General features: G+C 43.8%; 1 protein-coding gene across 21 annotated transcripts in view; it reads right to left on the bottom strand.

The window, feature by feature from the left end:
* Positions 1-18,997, bottom strand: part of LOC135911558 (uncharacterized) — a 412,939-nt gene that overhangs the window by 278,124 nt on the left and 115,818 nt on the right. For all 21 annotated transcript variants that reach the window (XM_070528859.1, XM_070528854.1, XM_070528861.1 and 18 more), the window contains exons 9-13: positions 12,570-12,668; positions 6,515-6,712; positions 6,237-6,434; positions 5,960-6,157; positions 1,677-1,775 (exon numbers count right to left, since the gene is read on the bottom strand). In XM_070528859.1, coding sequence (XP_070384960.1) covers positions 1,677-1,775; positions 5,960-6,157; positions 6,237-6,434; positions 6,515-6,712; positions 12,570-12,668 — 792 coding nt within the window. The remainder of the gene's footprint in view (positions 1-1,676; positions 1,776-5,959; positions 6,158-6,236; positions 6,435-6,514; positions 6,713-12,569; positions 12,669-18,997) is intronic.

The raw sequence follows: 18,997 nt of genomic DNA on the forward strand, positions 1-18,997 counted from the left end.
CAAATGGGCAGGAAGTTTAGGCCCCTCGATACAGCAGCGTAAACAATCGCGTAGTTTGGCTGCCAACGTTGTCTGTACTGGCATCGGCATTTCCACGAGAAAACTAAGTATTCTCGCAAAGTCCTCATATAAGTCCACTTTACGGAACATATTGTGTGCATGAAGAGAATATGAAGAATGATAAGTAGGCAGCATAACAACGCTCCCATACTACGGCCTCCCGCTCGCTGTTTTCGGAGATGTGTGGTCACTCACATCAGTGTGATGCAGAATGATGCAACGGTGCTTAGATGCACAAAATCTGCCTGTTTTGATATGTTCTCACATTAATTGATGTCACCAATGAGCGGCTATAGCACTATATCTCAAACGAACGAGGAGTGGTCGCTGTACCTGCCGATGTAAACAAATGCGCCTTTCGGTGCTTTGGACTGTCAGCGGCATTCTTGCGGGATACAAATGTGAAAAGTCATGCTCCACATCTTACAGTGAACATGTGAAGCACTTCCCTGAGAAGGGGTAAAACAACTAAAATAGCAAGCAGCACATATAAAATCAGTGGTTAGGGGTACCCTTGGTCTTCATGTTGCAGCTTGATACGTAGGTCATGGGCGCTGGCTCTCGTGATGGCAGGTCGAATGCGAACAGCAATTCGCAACTACTGAATTAGTCAGAATCATGTTTGACAGATCCAAAGAGCTGGTGTAGCTGACATATTGTCACCCGAAGGTTTAGCGCGGTCACGAATCAGAGGAGTGTCTGCTCTTCGCTGCCAGTGGGCGAGACCGGCATACCTTACGCGCCTTTCCCGGTGGAGACACTCGTGACGTCACATGAAGAGGTTCGCTCGGCTGCTTGGTCAGATTTCGGTTTCGTTTTTGCGGTTTTTTGCTTATTTAAAATTATTTTTGAATTTGCTTAACAATTCTACTATCATGACATGGCATGACATGGCATGACAGGAGGGTCTCGGAAACCTAAATATTCCATTACTTTGACATGGTAAAAAAATCACTGGAATTGCATTTTAACTGTAACTGATATCTAGATTTCACTCCAATTTCTAGAATCACCCAGATCACGGCAATAACAGCATCATTTTATAATTTCCCATATTTCACAGTACTGGCAAGATTATTGTGCCCTTCCTGTAGGGGAAACCAACAAACGTTGTAGGGCCGGTAGAATTTATTTCAGTGTAGACATTAATTCGCGCTTTTAGAAAAATATCTGCAATTATTTATTCATGTCTTGTATGTGTTACAATCCAAGATGCCACACAAAACTGCTTCAGCTTTTTAAGATTACACTGCTACTTGTCTTGCACTTTTATATCAATTTCCGGATTACATCAAGCATCTGCTCTCTATATGTAGACAGAGTATCCTGCGTTAACGCCCTGAAAGAACACGTACAGCTTGCACCTTCCTTCTAATTTCCACCCTGAAAACATCTGGTTCCATGTGCCCTTATGTTTCATCCTTGTCTTGTGCTGAAAGGCTGCTAGTTACAATTAGTTCAGCTTGTTAAAGGACCCATTAAAATTGCCTTAATTTAATTATGCAACAGTCCTGGTTCTGTACTATGCAGCATAATTATCAAATCAACATCAAGCTGTTCACAAAGAGTATACTCAACATGCACAATGAGACAAATGTCAAATCCAATGTACACACCTTGCCCTGGGCATCTACAGGGGCATCTTTCTGGAGCAACAGCTGGGCCACCTTTAAGTTGCCATATTTAGCTGCCAAATGAAGCGGGGTGAATCCTTTCTGCAATGCAAACATGTGAACTGATCCTTCAGAATCTGCATACTTGCAACAAAAGTATATGGGGTGATAATTTTTAAGTTTTATGGAATTTTTAAAAATTACGTGTTGCAGACAACAGAATTCTAATCCTTGAGCTAGATTATTCAGAGAGGCGGACATTACATGTAGGAGAAATCAAAACACATATTCAACTAATTAGGAAAAATCACTAATTAACTTCTGAATTAGTTACCTTACGGCACATACTGAAATTTACGAATTACAGCCGGTGAGTTTGCAAGGCGTGTCCACTTGGAATGCGTTTCCAGAATGGCAACAGTTTGCAGATGAGTGCTGTGAAACTCGCCGTAAAAATGCACTGCACTCTTCGGATCTTTCATTTTTTTTAATGCTCTTTTATGCATTAAAGTAACTGGAACGCCCATGTATTTCATCCCACGCATTGGGAAATTTCTCGAAACTGGTGTCACCCTGGAAATTCATTTCAAGTCGATACGTCTTGCAATCTCACCAGCTAAAATTTGTAAACTGCAATATGTGCCACAAAACAATTAATCAGGGAGTTAATTAGTTGAATATGTGTTTCGATACCTTTTGCTAGTGATGTCTCTTTGAATTTTCCAGCTGAAGGACAAGAATTATGTTATCTGCCACAAGCAATTTTTAAAATTTCCGTAAAGCTTGAATATGATCACCCCGTAAAATGGTTACAACCCCAGTGCAAAAGGTACGCAGTTACACAACCACCATTAATGTGCCTTCCAACATTTCCATTCCCCTCCTCATTATTTAAAATTAAATTATGGGGTTTTACGTGCCAAAACCCCTTTCTGATTACGAGGCACGGCGTAGTGGAGGACTCCGGAAATTTCGACCACCTGGGGTTCTTTAACATGCACCTAAATCTGAGTACACAGGTGTTTTCGCATTTCGCCCCCATCGCAATGCGGCCGCCATGGCCAGGATTCGATTCCGCGACCTCATGCTCAGCAGCCTAACACCATCCTCCTCACTCTCTCAATGAGCTCAGCCTTCCTTTTCTTGTTCGAAATCATAGACCTCTGAACTTCAGGGCTCTAGAGCACCTGAGATAAAGCAGTGCTTGCACTTGCGAAAATGTTTCAACTGTTTCAATCAATTTAAGCGTATTGCAGTTCCTAAAATACCCGCCATGGTGGCATAGTGGCTTTGGCATTGTACTGTTACGGCCATGGTGGCCACATTTCGATGGCGGCAAAATGCAATCACACCCGTGCACAGTGCATTGGATGCACATTAAAGAACTTCAGGTGGTCAAAATTAATATGGAGTCTGCCACTATGGTGTGCCTCATAATCCTATCATGCAAAGCCCCAGAATTTATTTAATTTACAGAAGCATGCAAATATAATTTAGGTCGATCGTTGACCCGGCCACACTGAAGGCATTTGAGTATCAATGCATGATCTGCCAGAATACTCACAGCTCTTCACTTCTGAATTAGTGTTCCCAATGCCATCCAATCATGTCTCTTATGCCACCCTCCTCTATAGTATACTAAATTTACCAAGCAAACTTTCCTGCAGTTATACAGATACTATCAAGATGTCTTGTTGCTTTATGAAAGGACTAATGTGAGGTTCTGTTGATTTGAATGGTAGATACTTACCTTATCCCTTAAGCAGAGACAAGTAGCTTGACAGCAGCAGACTAAATAAAAAAATAATTGCTTCAAACTACAGCATATGCTACTCTGGGAAGGTTCCTTACAATGCTAACCTTAAATTAAAGATTGAGGTGCCTTCCCACACCTCACCTCCAGCTTGCACATATTGTGACAGTCATTTTTCAAGCTCGATCACCAAGGAACTACCATTGCGGAGTATATATATATATATATATATATATATATATATATATATATATATATATATATATATATATATATATATATATATATATATATATATATGCACCAAATCAACCCCGAGCTTTGAACCATTAAGCTCTCCCTCACTGTGTCAGACTCCCCAAAGGTCTTCTACGAGTTCTCCATAGGACTTTGCTTATGTGAATCCTCATGTCTGGCGAACTGCTACCCTGTAAGTCTGCCACAGTGGCCATGCATGTTCTATCAGTCTTGCACAAGCCTTGATCTCTATGCCATGACTTTCATGCTGTGGTGCATCTTTGATTAATGAACCCACTTTTGTTAGCAATCTGACCCTCAAGCCTTCTCTGTGCCAGGTCAAACAGTCGGCAGACAATGTATGTATTAGCATCAATTGCACTCTTACACTTAGGAATCTTGATGAGTGACTGGCCATCTCTTCACGGGTGAGCTATGTACAAGCTCATCTCCATAAATGAAACAATTTTATAATTTAGTGAAGAAAAGCATATGCACTAAAGTACTCAGCCTTTTTCAAAATATGCAAGCTGGTTTTTATACATACGGGGTTGTCCCAGCTAACTTTAGCCAGAGTTTAAAAATGTGTAAATGTCATGTAGCTGGACAAAATAAAGGTAATGTTGTTTTTCGTCGCTTGGAGATACTCAGATTATTATTTTTTCATGCTGCTTAATTACATAATTAGTCTTAATTATAATTAATCAACTTCTTAAAAATTATAATTCGATGAAAAGTGCCAATGAGAAAATTGTAGAGCGACATGACAAACTCTCGCTATAGCTTTCTGTTGCTCAGGACGTGCTACATAAAAGTGTTTTTCCAAGCGTGAAAGAAGCACGCAAATGCATGCCAAATTGCCGCGCGACTGGCCATTCAAGGCACTTTGCGTGTATTCGTGGGCTTCTTTCACGCTCGAAAACACACTTTTATGTAGCACGTATTGAGGAACAGAAAGCTGTAGCGAGAGTTTGTCATGTCGCTCTACAATTTTCTCATTGGCACTTTTCATCGAATTATAATATTTCAGAAGTTGATTAATTAATTAGGACCAATCATGCAATTAGGCAGAACTGAAAAAATAATCCAAGTATTTCCAAGCGACACAAACAACATTACCTTTGTTCTGTCCAGCTATGTGGCATTTGCATATTTTTTAACTCTGGCTAGAGTTAGCTGGGACACTGTATATTGTCTTATAGCTGTCACCGTAATGTCTAAGTGTTCTGTGGGTAGGCTTGAATGCGAATTTTGTGTACTGTCTGGCTGCCAGCAACTTCTTTCTGCTCTTAAATTTTAGATACCCTAAGTGGTTATTCTGACACATTTAATGGTTAGATCTAGAACTTGACTTTTTGCTGAAACATGGTCATCAAAAGACAAAGGAAAGTGCTCAGGGTCATAGAGTGCTTTAATTCACATAAATCAATTCCCCATAGGCAATGAGCTCAGCTCAACAAGGCACTTTCTCATTTATGTGCTACAGAAGACACTTGTCTCTTATCTATCACTCTACACCTATTGAAACATGTATTAAATGGCCTGAGGAGGATTGTAAATAACATCTGAACAAGCAGTTTTTCGTTTTGTTGCTGTTTGTCCCTAATATATTTTAAACAGCCTCCTTGAACATTTTTTTTTTTTTTCAGTTGCAGAAAGAGATAAAAGAAATATGTGGGTAGAGGGAGTTCTTTTCAGTGAGTGGGTGAATTGAAGCACAGTTGCAATGTATTTCGGATATAATGACATTAGCATTCTGATGAATAAGGGTTATTGCAATATGAATCTCTATCTTCTGGCCAAGATACATCACTCCCACGGCAAGTTCTATATACCATACAACTTGAACAGCATTGTTCTACATTTCACTTAATACTAGAGTTATGTTTTAAAGGGCAGTGATTTGCGACAACCAAATCAAGCAGCTGTAGTTAGGAATGCACTGGTGGCAGCAATTGGGTACTGCAGCCCACACTGAATGCACACATACAGCAGGACCTACCTAATACACTTTACAAGAGAGCATAGCAAAATATGTAATAGCCAAGAAATGTACACGTGGGTGTCTATGGATCACAACAAGACTTTCAGCAACATTATAAAAGAGAAAATGTAGAAAATGGAATGAAGCACATGTTAGTGGTATTTTACAGTGCAATTAATCGTTATGGCCAAACAAATTCTTTCCACATTGCAATTTTTGTAACTATGTTGGTTGTAAATAAAGAGAAGCTGCAAACAAAATGTTCAAAATTTTTCTTTTCTTTATCCGAATGTATATTTCATTTGTGCTTACCTTTGTTGGGGCAGCAAGAGCAGCCCCGTGGTCCAGAAGTAGGGCAGCCACTTCATCTTGGCCCTCACGGGCTGCTACATGCAGAGGAGTGTAAGCATCCTTGGTGGGAGCATCCACTGCAGCCCCATGCTGCAGGAGCAGTCCAACCATGTCAGCATTTCCCAATCGTGAAGCTATGTGCAATGCAGTCTGCAGTTCCTGCAATATGCGAAGCACATAATTCCACCACACTGGCCAAGGAACAGCCCGAAAGCTGACTCTTGTAGCGTTTACAAACCCTGGCTTTGGCGTCCACATGAGCTCCATTGCGAAGGAGAATGCGAATGATGTCTGTCTGGTTGGCACGGGCAGCCAAGTGCAGAGGGGTCTCTCCCCTGACAGTGGGGATGTCTGGATTAGCTCCATGCTGAATCAGGTATATAACAATGTTCATGCAGCCCATGAACGAAGCCACATGCAAAGGTGTCAGCCCGGACTGTGTGAAAGAACAGGAGACACTGGTTTCAGACAAAGAACCAAAGCACTTGTTTGGGACCATTCAGATGAAATGCTAACCTCAGTGGTGGCCTCGATGGAAGCGCCATGCTTGAGGAGCAGCTCAACTACCTTGATGCGGTTCTTTTTGCATGCAATGTGTAGCGGAGTAAATCCATTCAGGGCTCGTGCATTGGGATCTGCCCGGCGGTCCAGTAGCAGCTTTGCCACTCCAACATGGCCGCAATGTGCAGCCACATGGAGTGCTGTCAGGTAATCCTAGCAGTCAAATTAGTACAAATCAACATGAGAATCTGGTGCACGAAGTTAACAGAGTAAATTTATAACAAAAACTTCCCCCCTCCCACTTTTTTTTTTAAGTTAAAAAAATATCACTCGAGAAGGTACATTGTAAACCTGTTAATATGTATGTAGTGTCTTTTAGCCAAAGAAAACAGGCACAACATGGTGATGATGTTTATGATATGACTGACATTAGGTCTCATTTAGTAACAAAGAAATCAAGTCTTAAATTAAAGCTCAATTTCAAAATACTAGTTACTAGTTTTGATGCCAGTGCTATCTTTGTAGGCTAACAAAATATTGATTGAAATTTAACAGCCCTGAACCATTTAAGACAAACTGTTCAAATCTGAGCACTTTATGAAAAAAGTCCAGTGTATGCCGCCCGACAATGAAATCCCAAGTGCACCTCTTGGTTTTATTACGATAGCAATTATATAGGCACTTCAAGCTTATTTCTGCTGTCAACGTCAGTATCGCCGTAAGGTTCCGTATAAAGTCCAAGGGCGATAAAATTGACACGGTGCACTGTATGCTGTATGTGCAAGTGAAACCGTGTGAGGTGAGCCGACGATTGCGACTCAATCTCACACACGAAAAGGAGGAAAGCAGGGTGGAAGCGCACCGCCTTTCATCGCACTAAAGGCTCCAGGGGGGAGGGGAGTTTTAATCTAGGCGGCTCGGGTGGCCACACACAACGGGGCCATTGTATCTTTTAAAGCCATTTGCGACGAGGACGTAGTCTACCGCGCTGTGTTTTCACGGCTTAGTTCACATTGATGCGAGACGCAGCATGAAGGTCAGTTCACTTGCTGCTGCTGCCGTGCTTCGTCACTCCAGCATTTTGACAGCAAGTTTCGATGGTCATCGATTGAAACATGTTCATGTTTGCTTGTGTGCATGTGACACCATGCTTGTTAATTTAGTTAGTATGCGTATGTTTACAAGTTTATACAGCTGACAAAACTACCATCCTTACTTCGTATAGCTGTCCACTAATTTGCTATCGCAATCAACACTTCACCTTCTGGGCAAAACTGTGACTTGTGACATTGTACATATAAAACAGAATAGGATGGGCCCAGCAACATTCTAAAATAATGCGTTATAGCCAGCTTGCACAATGCAACTTTGAATGCTTCCTACATAATAATAGACAGATAGCCCCAGAAACCAAACACTGTTAAATGAATATATGTAGCATTATGCTACAAGTCAAAGGTCCAGCTACAACTCAAAAGTTCATGTCGCAGCAATCAAAAATTACTAAGCATCTTTTTCATGATCATCACCATCACCTGTCACAAGAACACGCCAAGCTAAGCAGACAGCAATTATTATACATGAGTGGCATCACAGAGAACTGGCAACTTTGCTGAATTCAATTAAGTAATATTTTGAGATAATTCAGCAAAACAATGGCAAATAAAATGGTTCCAAACAATCATAAAGTTGCATTTATTGTGGTTAGCATATATTTCCAACACGACTCTAGTGGCGTGGCTGATAAGTCGAATGTGCTTTTTTCTTCCTCCCAGTCTTTTCACATTTCCTTTTAGGAACTAGGCACCCTCCTTTTACAGTCTATAGCATTTATGCGACCTTGCCAAAAGGATGACTACAGAAAATCATGCCTTTTACCACTAGGGTACCACCAATTCGTGATGCTGCGGTAGAAAGGATGTTCCACATCTGCCACCTAGGTTTGTGAGCGGTGGTGCTGGCTAACACTCCCAGGGTTAGTTCTAGTAGTAAAACATAAATACGCCAGAAAGTGGATAGGAAAACGGCGCTGCAGTAGCTTAGTTGATAAAAGCATTGGACGCGTAATGTGAAAACATGGGTTCGTATCTCATCTGTAGCCAGTTGTTTTTTCATCTACTTTCGTTTTCATTAATTTATCCTTTCTTTTATTCAATTAGTAAGTACAAGTACAGTAAAACCCTGATATATTGAACACAGATATATTGAATTATTGCATATATCGAACACTTTCTATATCACCTGGAAAATCACATGCATTCTTAATTTTTTATTTCGAACGGGGTTGGATGTAAAATGGACATATAGAACTCCGCCACCTCATGCGAGGTGCGCTCTGTTCACAGGAGGTGAGCTTTCCCGCAACACCCTCGAAGGTAGCGGTGGCACAATGGGCGTTCCCGACTGCTGCGCACTATAGCTGCACACATGGATGGAAGGTTGTTATGAGCGTCCCCTTTGGTATGGGGCAGTGGGTTGTGCCACCAAGCTCTTGCTTTTATACTGCCTAATGTCCTACCTAGGTCAAAAAAGAAAAAAAGAAAAAAAAAGGAGTTTCCATAAGCAAATTTTCTGACCCCCTCTTGCGAACTTTGTTTTCGTACGTCTCCGTTTTTTGTCGTTTCCGTACTTTTCTTCCACTATTCTTCCAATCGCCTTTTACTAATCTGTATTACGGACATGTTTACTTTCCCTCTACTCTCGCTGAACCCAAGAGCTTCAAGGAGGCCAGTGGTGCCTAACTCGATCGCTGGGCAGATATCTTCACATTCTAATAAAACACGGTTCATTGTTTCCCTAGCTTTACCGCAGCAAGCACATGCTTCTTCTTCCTTCCTATATCTCACTTTATAGGTGTGTGTTCTAAGGCGTCTTGATCTCGCTCCGAAAAGTAATGAGCTTCCCTTTGCGTTATCATAAATTGTTTCTTTCCCGATTTCGTTTTTTACTTTTAAGTAGTTACTCATCGCAGATTTCTTTTCCACTGCCGCCACCCATGAGATTATTTCAGCCTCTCCGACTTTCCACTTGACGTTCTTTGTTGCTATGTTGCGCACCTTACAGGCCGCACACTTGCTGATAAGCTTACTAGTTCTTTTCCTCCACTGTGAATCAATGTTTTTCCGGTACAAATACCTCAACACTCTCCCAGCCCATTTACTTTTTTCCATATTCTTCAGTTGTTCTTCATAATCAATTTTACCGTGAGCTTCCCTCACTTCCAAACTTGTCCAGCCCATTTCACCCTGCACAGCTTCATTTGCAGTCTTCCCGTGAGCGCCCCATGCGAGGCATCCCACTGAGCTTTGGTTGCCGTCGAGTCCTGATTGCACCCCTGATTTCAAGCAACAAACCGCATTTCCAAAAGTAAGTCCTGGAACCATTACACATTTCCACACACCCCGGAGCATCTTGTACCTATTATATCCCCACAGCGCTCTGCGCTTCATTATGGCTGCATTTCTCTTCCTCTTTACTCATATTGTTTTTTTCCTGTGTTTCCATATACAGTGGAACCCCATTCATACGTTTTTCACCGGACCGAGGAAAAAAAACGTAACAGCCGGGAAAACGCAACAGTGAGGAAAGCTCTGAAAATGAATGAAAAAAGTGCCGCTTCAACTATAGACAATTTATTTCCACAGAGTGCGCTTAGAACTTTAAAAAGTCTAGAATGGTGGCTTGCCGTTTCTTTCGCTCGCTAGAAATCGCCACACGTTTCTCAATAGCCCGGAAGGCCGCATTGCTGTCAGCGTCGCTGTGAGGTGCGACGTACCTGCGGAGGAGGTCCAGAGCCGCGACGGCTTCTCCAAAGCTACGATTTGGCAACTCCCCAGCATCATGCGGCTCGTGCTCCTTGTCGTCACCGCGCCACGGCAATGACAACAGGCGAACGAACATCCGCGGGAAATTTTGCCCTCTTTGGCGAAATCATGCTAACGTGCTAACGATTGTTTAGTATTGCTTAGCAGCGCGCGCATCCGAGCAGCCGGGTTGCGCGCAGCGTGGCGTGGTTTCGCGAGAAATGTAAACAAGAGAGGAGATCTGTTCCGATAGGCGGAGCAATGCCATGAGCAACGCTACTTCTGGCTTCCCTTTAGCTATAGCTTCACAAAGAGTGACGTCAAGGCCTCTCCCGAGTTTCCTTCCTCCGTGAGTCGACCCGTCCAACAAACCATGCGGTGACCGTAATCACAGTGATGATAGTGAGAGCATTTTTCACGAATGGCCACCTAGTAGCGGCCTCTCGAAATGGCGTGTGGCTTCTTGCAGCCAGTTTCATAGCCAAGCCCGGTCAAAACTCGTCAAAAGCCAAAATGGCAGTTGGAGCGCGTCGCCTACTTTAGCCCAGGCGGGTTCGGGTTGCGACGCATCATGTGGGAACGTTTTCACAGCTACTACGTAACAGCGGGGTTCCTTATACATTGGATCCTATGAAAGCTATGCCGGGACCGGATAAAAACGACGTAGCAGCCGGGAAAACGCAGCAGTGAGGAACGTAACAGCGGGGTTCTACTGTATCTATTGCCTTCATTTATCCATATACCAAGGCCTTTATATACTTTTACCCTAAGTATTTCCTGGCCCTGTATTGCCACTGTCTGTTCACATCGATCACGCCGAGGGCGCCATTTAAACGTAGCAGTGTGCGCACGCGGCGGCTTGGCTAGTTCAAGAACGTGAACGACGCATTGCATTTGCCGCACTGACTCCACCTTGGTGCCACGCACTGTACCAGCCACGCCTTGCAAAGACTGGCAGCTTGCATCCACAATGATGCACGACAGTGCGCACTCACTGGACTCACTCATAGACGCCTTGGCAGACGCCACTTAATACTTTGTTATTGACAATGTTTCAAAATGGTTCGACTGACGGATGTGCAGATCACAGCAGAAATAGCGGCCAAGCGAAGACGCTGCCAAGGTTGATACCTCAAGCGCTTATGTTGTCCCGCTCCTGACTTCCAACTGAGGCTGTAGCTGCCTTGGCCCTTCTACGCCACTACTGCGGCACAATAGAAGGCACCGGCCTATTGGTTGTGGATCATTTAGACTATGCTGAGGACTCCGTGCTTAAGCACGCGGCTGCCAATAAGAAGTAGGCTACACTGCTGCAGTACTTTCAGCCAAATAAATAAATACTTTGTGTGAAGCTTTGAGTGAGTATTTACTCTGCCATGGTTGGGGCGCGATCGAGGATCGTTGTTCGAGCGTGCGTTCATTTGTGCCAGGTGCGATGGGCCTAGGCCGAGTGCAATTAACCTAGATCACAACGACTTCACACGGCTGACAAAGTCAGTGTGGCTTAGGCCAATGCCTCACATAGTTAGAAGAGGCATTGCCTAGGCTAACTGCGCGCAGCGCAATCAACCGGTCGCTCCAGGCTGACGAAGTCGGCGCGGCCTAGGCAACCGAACGGACACTCTGAACAACGATCCCCAATTGTGCCCTTGGTTCATTGATTGATTGGCAGAAGTTTTTGATGCGCTTTTAACGTGATGTTCTACATCGAATTCTGGCTACATAGAACTTTTTCGCGATAACCGCGCTGTTCGATATATCGACGTTCGACTGTAATTTCACCTATGTTGTCCTTGGTGTCTGTTTGTTGGCTTCTTATGATAAGGTACCACTAAAGTTTTACAGCTGGTAAGTAATCCAGCTGCGTCAAGGCAACTCTTTTCCTGAAATCAACATCAAGAGGCTCATTGATGGTCCATTCATCCTGCAGTGGCCAGCAGCAAAAGGTGCAGTGCCTTTAGCTCCATGGGACTGAGATATTCTAATTCAATCCCAATCTTTAGAGGCAAACTTTAACTTCAGGACAAACACAAGCACGCAAAAGAAGTGGCAGTTACTATTTAGTTCCTTGCACCTAAGCACATTTACAACTACAATGCACTTTCAAGTCGCACATTATTGGATTTTCCATTATTATGCATACTGACAAAGCTTTGCTGACTTACTTATTGCTGCACTAAATCACTTAAAAGAATTTGTCTTTTCATTTTCTTTCTGGTGGCCGACAATGACAAAAAGCAAAATAAGTGTGCAAAGCATATACTTACAACAGTGACATCATCCACTGGAGCCTTGTGATAAAGTAGGATGCGAGCACTGTCTACATGGTCACCTTGTGAAGCCATGTGTAGAGGAGCAAGCCCATTCTGCACAGACAGCAAATGATAAGACAACTTAAGCTTTTTGTCAGTGTAGTGTGCTACCACCACACCATACTAAAAACAAACAGCTACATGTCTTCTGTAGTTACATCACATTCTTCCAACTTGTGGAGTTACCACTCCGGAATTGGAATGACTCCGGATCATTCCACATTTTCATTACCCCAGAATGGGAATAGAATGGTGATAACGCTTGAGGGAATGGAATTAAGCACCTTTTGCCCGCAATGGAAGGGAATGGAATTACGTCTTTTTCCGAAAATAGAGCGATTGTTCGTTTACGTGCTGTTTTTTGTCAAAATATGTCGAAGAACCAACCAGCCCACGTTCAAACATTGGTAAGTCAGAGCCTCGAATTTAACAACAAAGCAGTGTTCTTAAAATGGCTTGGCTGATTACAAGCACGGTACATTTATAAGCAACACGCCTAGTACAATTCTGTTCTTATATACCGAGCTGCTCCGAAGGTTGTCTCGATTCTTCACGTAACTGCAGCTCTATGCTGTTGGCATTTGTCGAGCGGAACTATGGCAGCGGCATACTCCCCCCCACTCCCCCGCCTCTTACGCTTTTCAATTTTTTTACCTCAGCGGAGCCTTCGCCCCGGCCACCTGCTGGCACCCCACCTTCTTTGTTTTTGCTTCTGTCGCTGTCAGCGATTTGGACGCATATTTGAAAAAGCACTTCTCTAAGCTGTGATCTGTACTGACGCTGGCGCGATGCTTGTGTTCACTGTAGGCTTTCACATACCAGCTTGCGCGCTGGCTGACCTCGTACTCCCCCTGCCCCCCAACCCATTTGCAATACTGTGCCCCCCGTCTAGACACACAGACGCCTTTGCCCGAAACTATGTCGATGAAGGTCTGCAGGTCAGCGCAGCACACAGTCATATATAGTGACCTGTGCACCCTCTCCTTCCATACAGAGAGAGAGAGAGAGAGACTAAACTTTTGAAAGCATTGGTTTGGGAAGCCAGCCGAAGCAGGAGAGCCCACGTAACTTTGGCCACGGAGGCGCCTCGACAAGCCCCAACGCGACGATTCGCGCCGAAGAAAACCCACATTTGCTCTGTTCTAGGGAGCTCTGTTCCATTGCAAATAAAAAGCACTTCCATAACACACTGCTACACTGGCTCCTGCGCCCAGCGGCTCATGCACGCAAGTACGCCAGCATGGCAAGTTGGGAACAATTTTTTTAATTGCTTGTGAAAAAAAAAAAGCTGCACACTGCAAGCTTTGCTCCGAAACTATACATGCTGTGCTCGGAGTTTCATATAATTCGATTCGGCACCTAAAAAGAAAGCATGAACATGAGTACACGCAACAAGAGAAAGAGCTGGCAAGCCAGCCAAAGATAACGTCGGCCTTCACTGCTGGGTGCAGCTCTACCCGTTCATTAAAAGGCTGCTCTTGACGACGCCATAATCGACATGATTTGCACTGACATGGAGCCCTCTCATGTTGTCGAGAGGGAGGGATCCAAAGAATTTGTTACGGTAAGCTGGACAATATTATAGGCCACCTTTCATCAAAGTAACTGCTTTGTATTCTTTTAAATTCAGGTCACCGTCCCGGGCTACAAGTTGCCATCGCGGGATGACCTAAGAGAGAAGTTCCTACCCGGGAAAGTATCAGTGCTGCAGACCAAAATATTGTCGTCTTTGGCGGAAGCGGAGTATGTCTGTATCGCACTAGACCTGTGGACGTCGCGATCTACAGAGGGCTTCCTAGCTGCCGAAGCAGCATTCATGGACAGCGACTTCACGGCTCACACGTACCTCCTCAGTTTCACCCGCCTGACGGGGAGCCACACAGCTAGCTGCTCGGATCCACTCCGAGTATGACCAGCGTTGCTGCAGTGGAACATCAGTGACAAGATGAAATACGCATTTTCGTACAAATTCGCCTCTGAACTGTTTTTATTTCATTTTCCAGGTCCTTCGCGTGGTGACAGATAATGCGTTATCAATGATAAAGGCATTTGCATTTACCGGGTGGAAGACTGATGAGGACGATCATGATAATTTCGATGGCTGCCCGGAATAATTAACTAAGGAGCTTTTAAGCGAGTTCCATCAGATGGAGCAATTTTGATTTGGCTGCGCCGCCCACAGACTGCAGCTTGCCGTAAAAGATACCATTCAGCGGGTATGCACTATTAAATAACATACTGGCTTCATTTTACGTGCAGTGATATGTTGTTCATTTATTACTCTTTTCATGAACAATTGTTTGGGCCAAGTTTGTTAAATAATTTGCCATGAATGCATGGACAAAGAATGTATGAATATAATAATTGCAGTTTGAAAAGTAAGGGCAGACAACTGCTTATTACAGTTTCAGTGCTTTAAAGCTTTATTATGCAACTACCCCCACATGTTTAGCTGAAGTTTCGAGCGTGTTTCACTTCATTTTGGGGATTCGTGGTGCATTTGCTGCCATGGCTGAGGTCACGAACTCTGCTTCCCATCAAATAGTGGCTGCAAATAATTTTTCTGCCGCAGGCCAGGCACCAAGCTTACGCGACTTCGAGATCTGCTCTCACCCCGTCAATGAACCGTTCTGAAATAGCGCTAAAGACAAACAAAAACAAAACTGGTGCATCATGTAAAGAATGCCCACGGTGTTACAAAGTTACATTTTAAAAGATTTGGGTTTGGTTGATTCCTTGTTCAAGCTATTTTTGTCTTATTTTATTTTGTGCGCCTTGCTATTTTTCTCTTTTCGTGATCTTCCACTCCCTTCTTTTTGGATTACATCCCCTTCCCCCACCCCTACCCGGCCACCGCCCAAGAAAATGAAATCTTGCTTATGTCACTCCTTCTAGTACAAATCGCACTGCCCATAAACACAGTTGCCTAGGATATACAGGGTGTCTACCAAACGTGGGCATTTCCGAATTCCCCGAGTTTTCCAGGTTTACCCCCGAGTGCCTTTGCAAAATTCCCTGAATGATGCAGAACTATGTTTTATGTCAAGATGGGCTGCAACCATATCGCCCGATGCTGTCACTATCTAGTAAGCATACGAAAAAAAAAAATTTAAGAACGACTTAATCCAATTTGCATACTTAGGAGTAGTGTTTATGTTATTTAAAAAGGCAATGGAAGGGAGGGGTTAGTAAAATTCACACAAAATAAGATGTATTCGAAAAAAATTGCAAATCGAGTTGGATATTCTCAAATACAAATAAAAAGGAGATGCATACAGAAGCAAATATTTTCTAATGTGAGCTATTTCTATCAAATGATTACAAGCCCAGTGGTATGAGGCCCAAACTTTGTCACAATTGAGATTCTCTCTCAACAGCTCGTAAATCAACCCGAACTGTCCTGACATACTCTTAGCCCGTGCACGATGCCTCAGTGTTGTGTTCCACTGCTTTAAAGAGTTTATTTCAGTCTGGATGAGGGACACCTGCATCTCGGTATCAGCCAACACTTTGTTTCTTGAGCTCAAGCTCGTTCAAAACAGCGGCAGCACACTTTCTTTCCCGTTCATTCCTCAATTCAGAGGTCTTTTCTGTTCTTGTCCTCCTTCCACCACTCGTTCGTCCCACGGACCATTTGAAGCACCTTCTCGCTCAATTGCACAGTCCACGTCTGATTTTCCCAACTCCCTAGGAGCCGCGAAAACATCCGAAAAATCGGCCAGTTGGAAAAAATAAATGCATGTAATTTACTGCCCTTAAGGGCTCAAACCACTGCAAGCAGATTCGAAAACGCTCTGAAGGCCTGTTGGTACAAATGTAAGGCATATCGGTGCTCGTACTGTGACAGGAGATACCTGGTGCATGCGTGCATAATTAAGGAATACATACTGTGTCCCGTGGCCATAGCCCCTTCTCACACTTGTTATGCTTCACTGCAACACTTTTGTGTATGCTTCACCAAGCAACATTTCTGTACAGAAGCAAAGCTGACTTTCAGGAACTATTGTTATGCAACGCATCGTGCTTTTCAAGCTTCTAAGCCAATCGCAAGGACCACAAAGGCGGAGTTGGTGCCATTGCTGACAGCAGTGAATTCTTTCAATGAAAAACACGGCACCGAACGGCAAAAAGCTTAATAGCGAACGTCGAAGCGGCTAGGTCTAGCGTTGCCGCAGGTGTGGCTACGGCTGTTAGCGGACCTGCGTGCGAGAGTACCGGTTCGAAGCGCCAAGCTAATCAAAATGGCAGTGGTAGTGGCTTTGATTAATTCCGTTTCAGACCTTCGATCGCGGCAAAGAGTCCAGAAAATCAGACGACGAAGGGTTCCTGCATCCGAGACTTCTGATACATTTACTCTATGGGGTATGTGGTGGTGCCGCGAAACCGTCCAAATTATCGGGCACCCGGAAAGTCGGTCGTTGACTGTACACTAGCAACTCCTCCAGCTGACGACAGGGCGTCAAAGACGATTCATTACGATTCCTGTCTGTTACTCGAGCATGCATTACCGCGACTTTCGACCCTTTCAATAATATTACAGCTAATTTTCCCTGATAGAGGCAAAAATTCCCCCGAGTTTTCCCCAAGTTTTTCCAGACTACTCAAAATACCTGAGAATTCCCGGTTTTCCCGGTTGGTAGACACCCTGCATATAAGACAAGTCAGCGAGGCGGCAGTCTGCTGCTAGTATGTTTATTTGAATTACGAAGCCCATTTCATTAAGATAATATCAGCCATAGTGCAGTAGCCATGGCACTATGTGCACAACATTTATTCCTAAAGAACAGGAAGGTGCAGCCTATGCATTAATGTGCACACAATTTATTGTAGGGCTAGAAAAAATCACTGCATCTGACCCACTTTATTTTGTCTAATGCAGTCTTGAAGACTGTCAGTGTGTCGTCGAGTGCAATACCGTACGATTACATATGTCATCATTCTCTTTCTGAAGCTCTGTTGTATTGCATGCTTGCCATTTGCGCTACCTGTACTTGCAGTGTCAACATTCACTAATTGTCATCCTCACTTTATTTTAGGACCCAAATGCCGAGGAAATCGTACAAAAATGCGGCGCCATCGTTGCGTGTATATGCACGAGCCCCGCCAATCTGGCCGACAATGTGGCCGGTCTGCATTTGGAATCTCATAACATGACGAAGTCACAGCTGTGGATGATGAGGAAGCTCATTACCACTTTTTCAAGTCATCCAGGCCTGACAGAAACTCTGTACGTGTGCAAGAAGGCTAAACTCTCTAAATATGAACTGAGGCTGCCGACAGACTTAATTGAGCTTCTCTCCCCTGTTGAGGAAGCCACAGAGTTGCTGCAGAAAAGACACGAGACAGCCAGGCTTTCACTTCCCGCATTGCGAAATATCAAAGTTTCCGTTACAGAAATCTTAAGCAAAGGCACACACTTCTTTGCAAAGAGGCGGCTAAAGGCCTACAGCGTAGCCTGGAGAAGCGGTTCGCAAGCATGTGGACTGACTTTCTTTTATGGGTACCTTCCTAGACACACAGTTTAAGTCTTCGTGGTGTTCAGTTGCAACAGCCAAGCAGATGCGTTCTGCTGTGCTGGGGAGGGGGCCTCTTTTGTTAGGGCTGGACAGCCAGCAATGTCGCGAACGCAGACTCTGAAGCAGGGCCAAACAGAGTGATGTTTAAAATAATCAGGTAAAATTAAAATGCCCACCAAGACAATATGCCTACATCCATTGCAGGGTAAATTTCTGTTTACCATACAGAGGGAACTTGCGCAGACACGGTTAAGCCCCTGACCTAGTGGAAAGCGAACGCTAGCTGCTTTCCCTTGCTTTCTCGCCTCACAAGGGCAGTTTTTACTGTGAATGTGATGTCAGCTTACGTGGAATGCTTGTTTTCTACAGCATCCCTGATAATGACAGCAAAGCGAAATCGGCTGCCAAGCGGCCTCTTTCGAGCAGCTCATGTTTGTGAAGCGTAACACATAGTTAGGTAGAAGGAAATTGTTTCATCTCACTTTTTTGGTTTTTAGAACTAACCGTTGAAGCAGCCGTCATTTACACTTCAAAACTAAACGGCAAAATGCCCATTTAGCTCATGACATTTTGTTGCAAAATTTCAATGAATAAAACCAAAATAAAGCTTCTTTTTGCACCTTGCACTGTTTGTGTCCTTTACTGCAGCATTTAAAAATCACGAGGACACCTAAGCAAAAATATGCTATGTCGTCATTTTATCAATAACACATTTAAGCTTAAATAATACTGAAACATCAGAAGCCATTAAAACATGCTGACCATGCAAATACTATAGGTAGAGAGAGAACTGCCCCTATGGGAATTAGTAGGGTGGTTGTACTACACGGGATATGTCACCTAGCTACTATCTCTCTACCTTGGCAA

The sequence above is a fragment of the Dermacentor albipictus genome, chromosome 1 (genome assembly GCF_038994185.2).
Source record: "Dermacentor albipictus isolate Rhodes 1998 colony chromosome 1, USDA_Dalb.pri_finalv2, whole genome shotgun sequence".
Lineage (NCBI taxonomy): Eukaryota > Metazoa > Arthropoda > Arachnida > Ixodida > Ixodidae > Dermacentor > Dermacentor albipictus.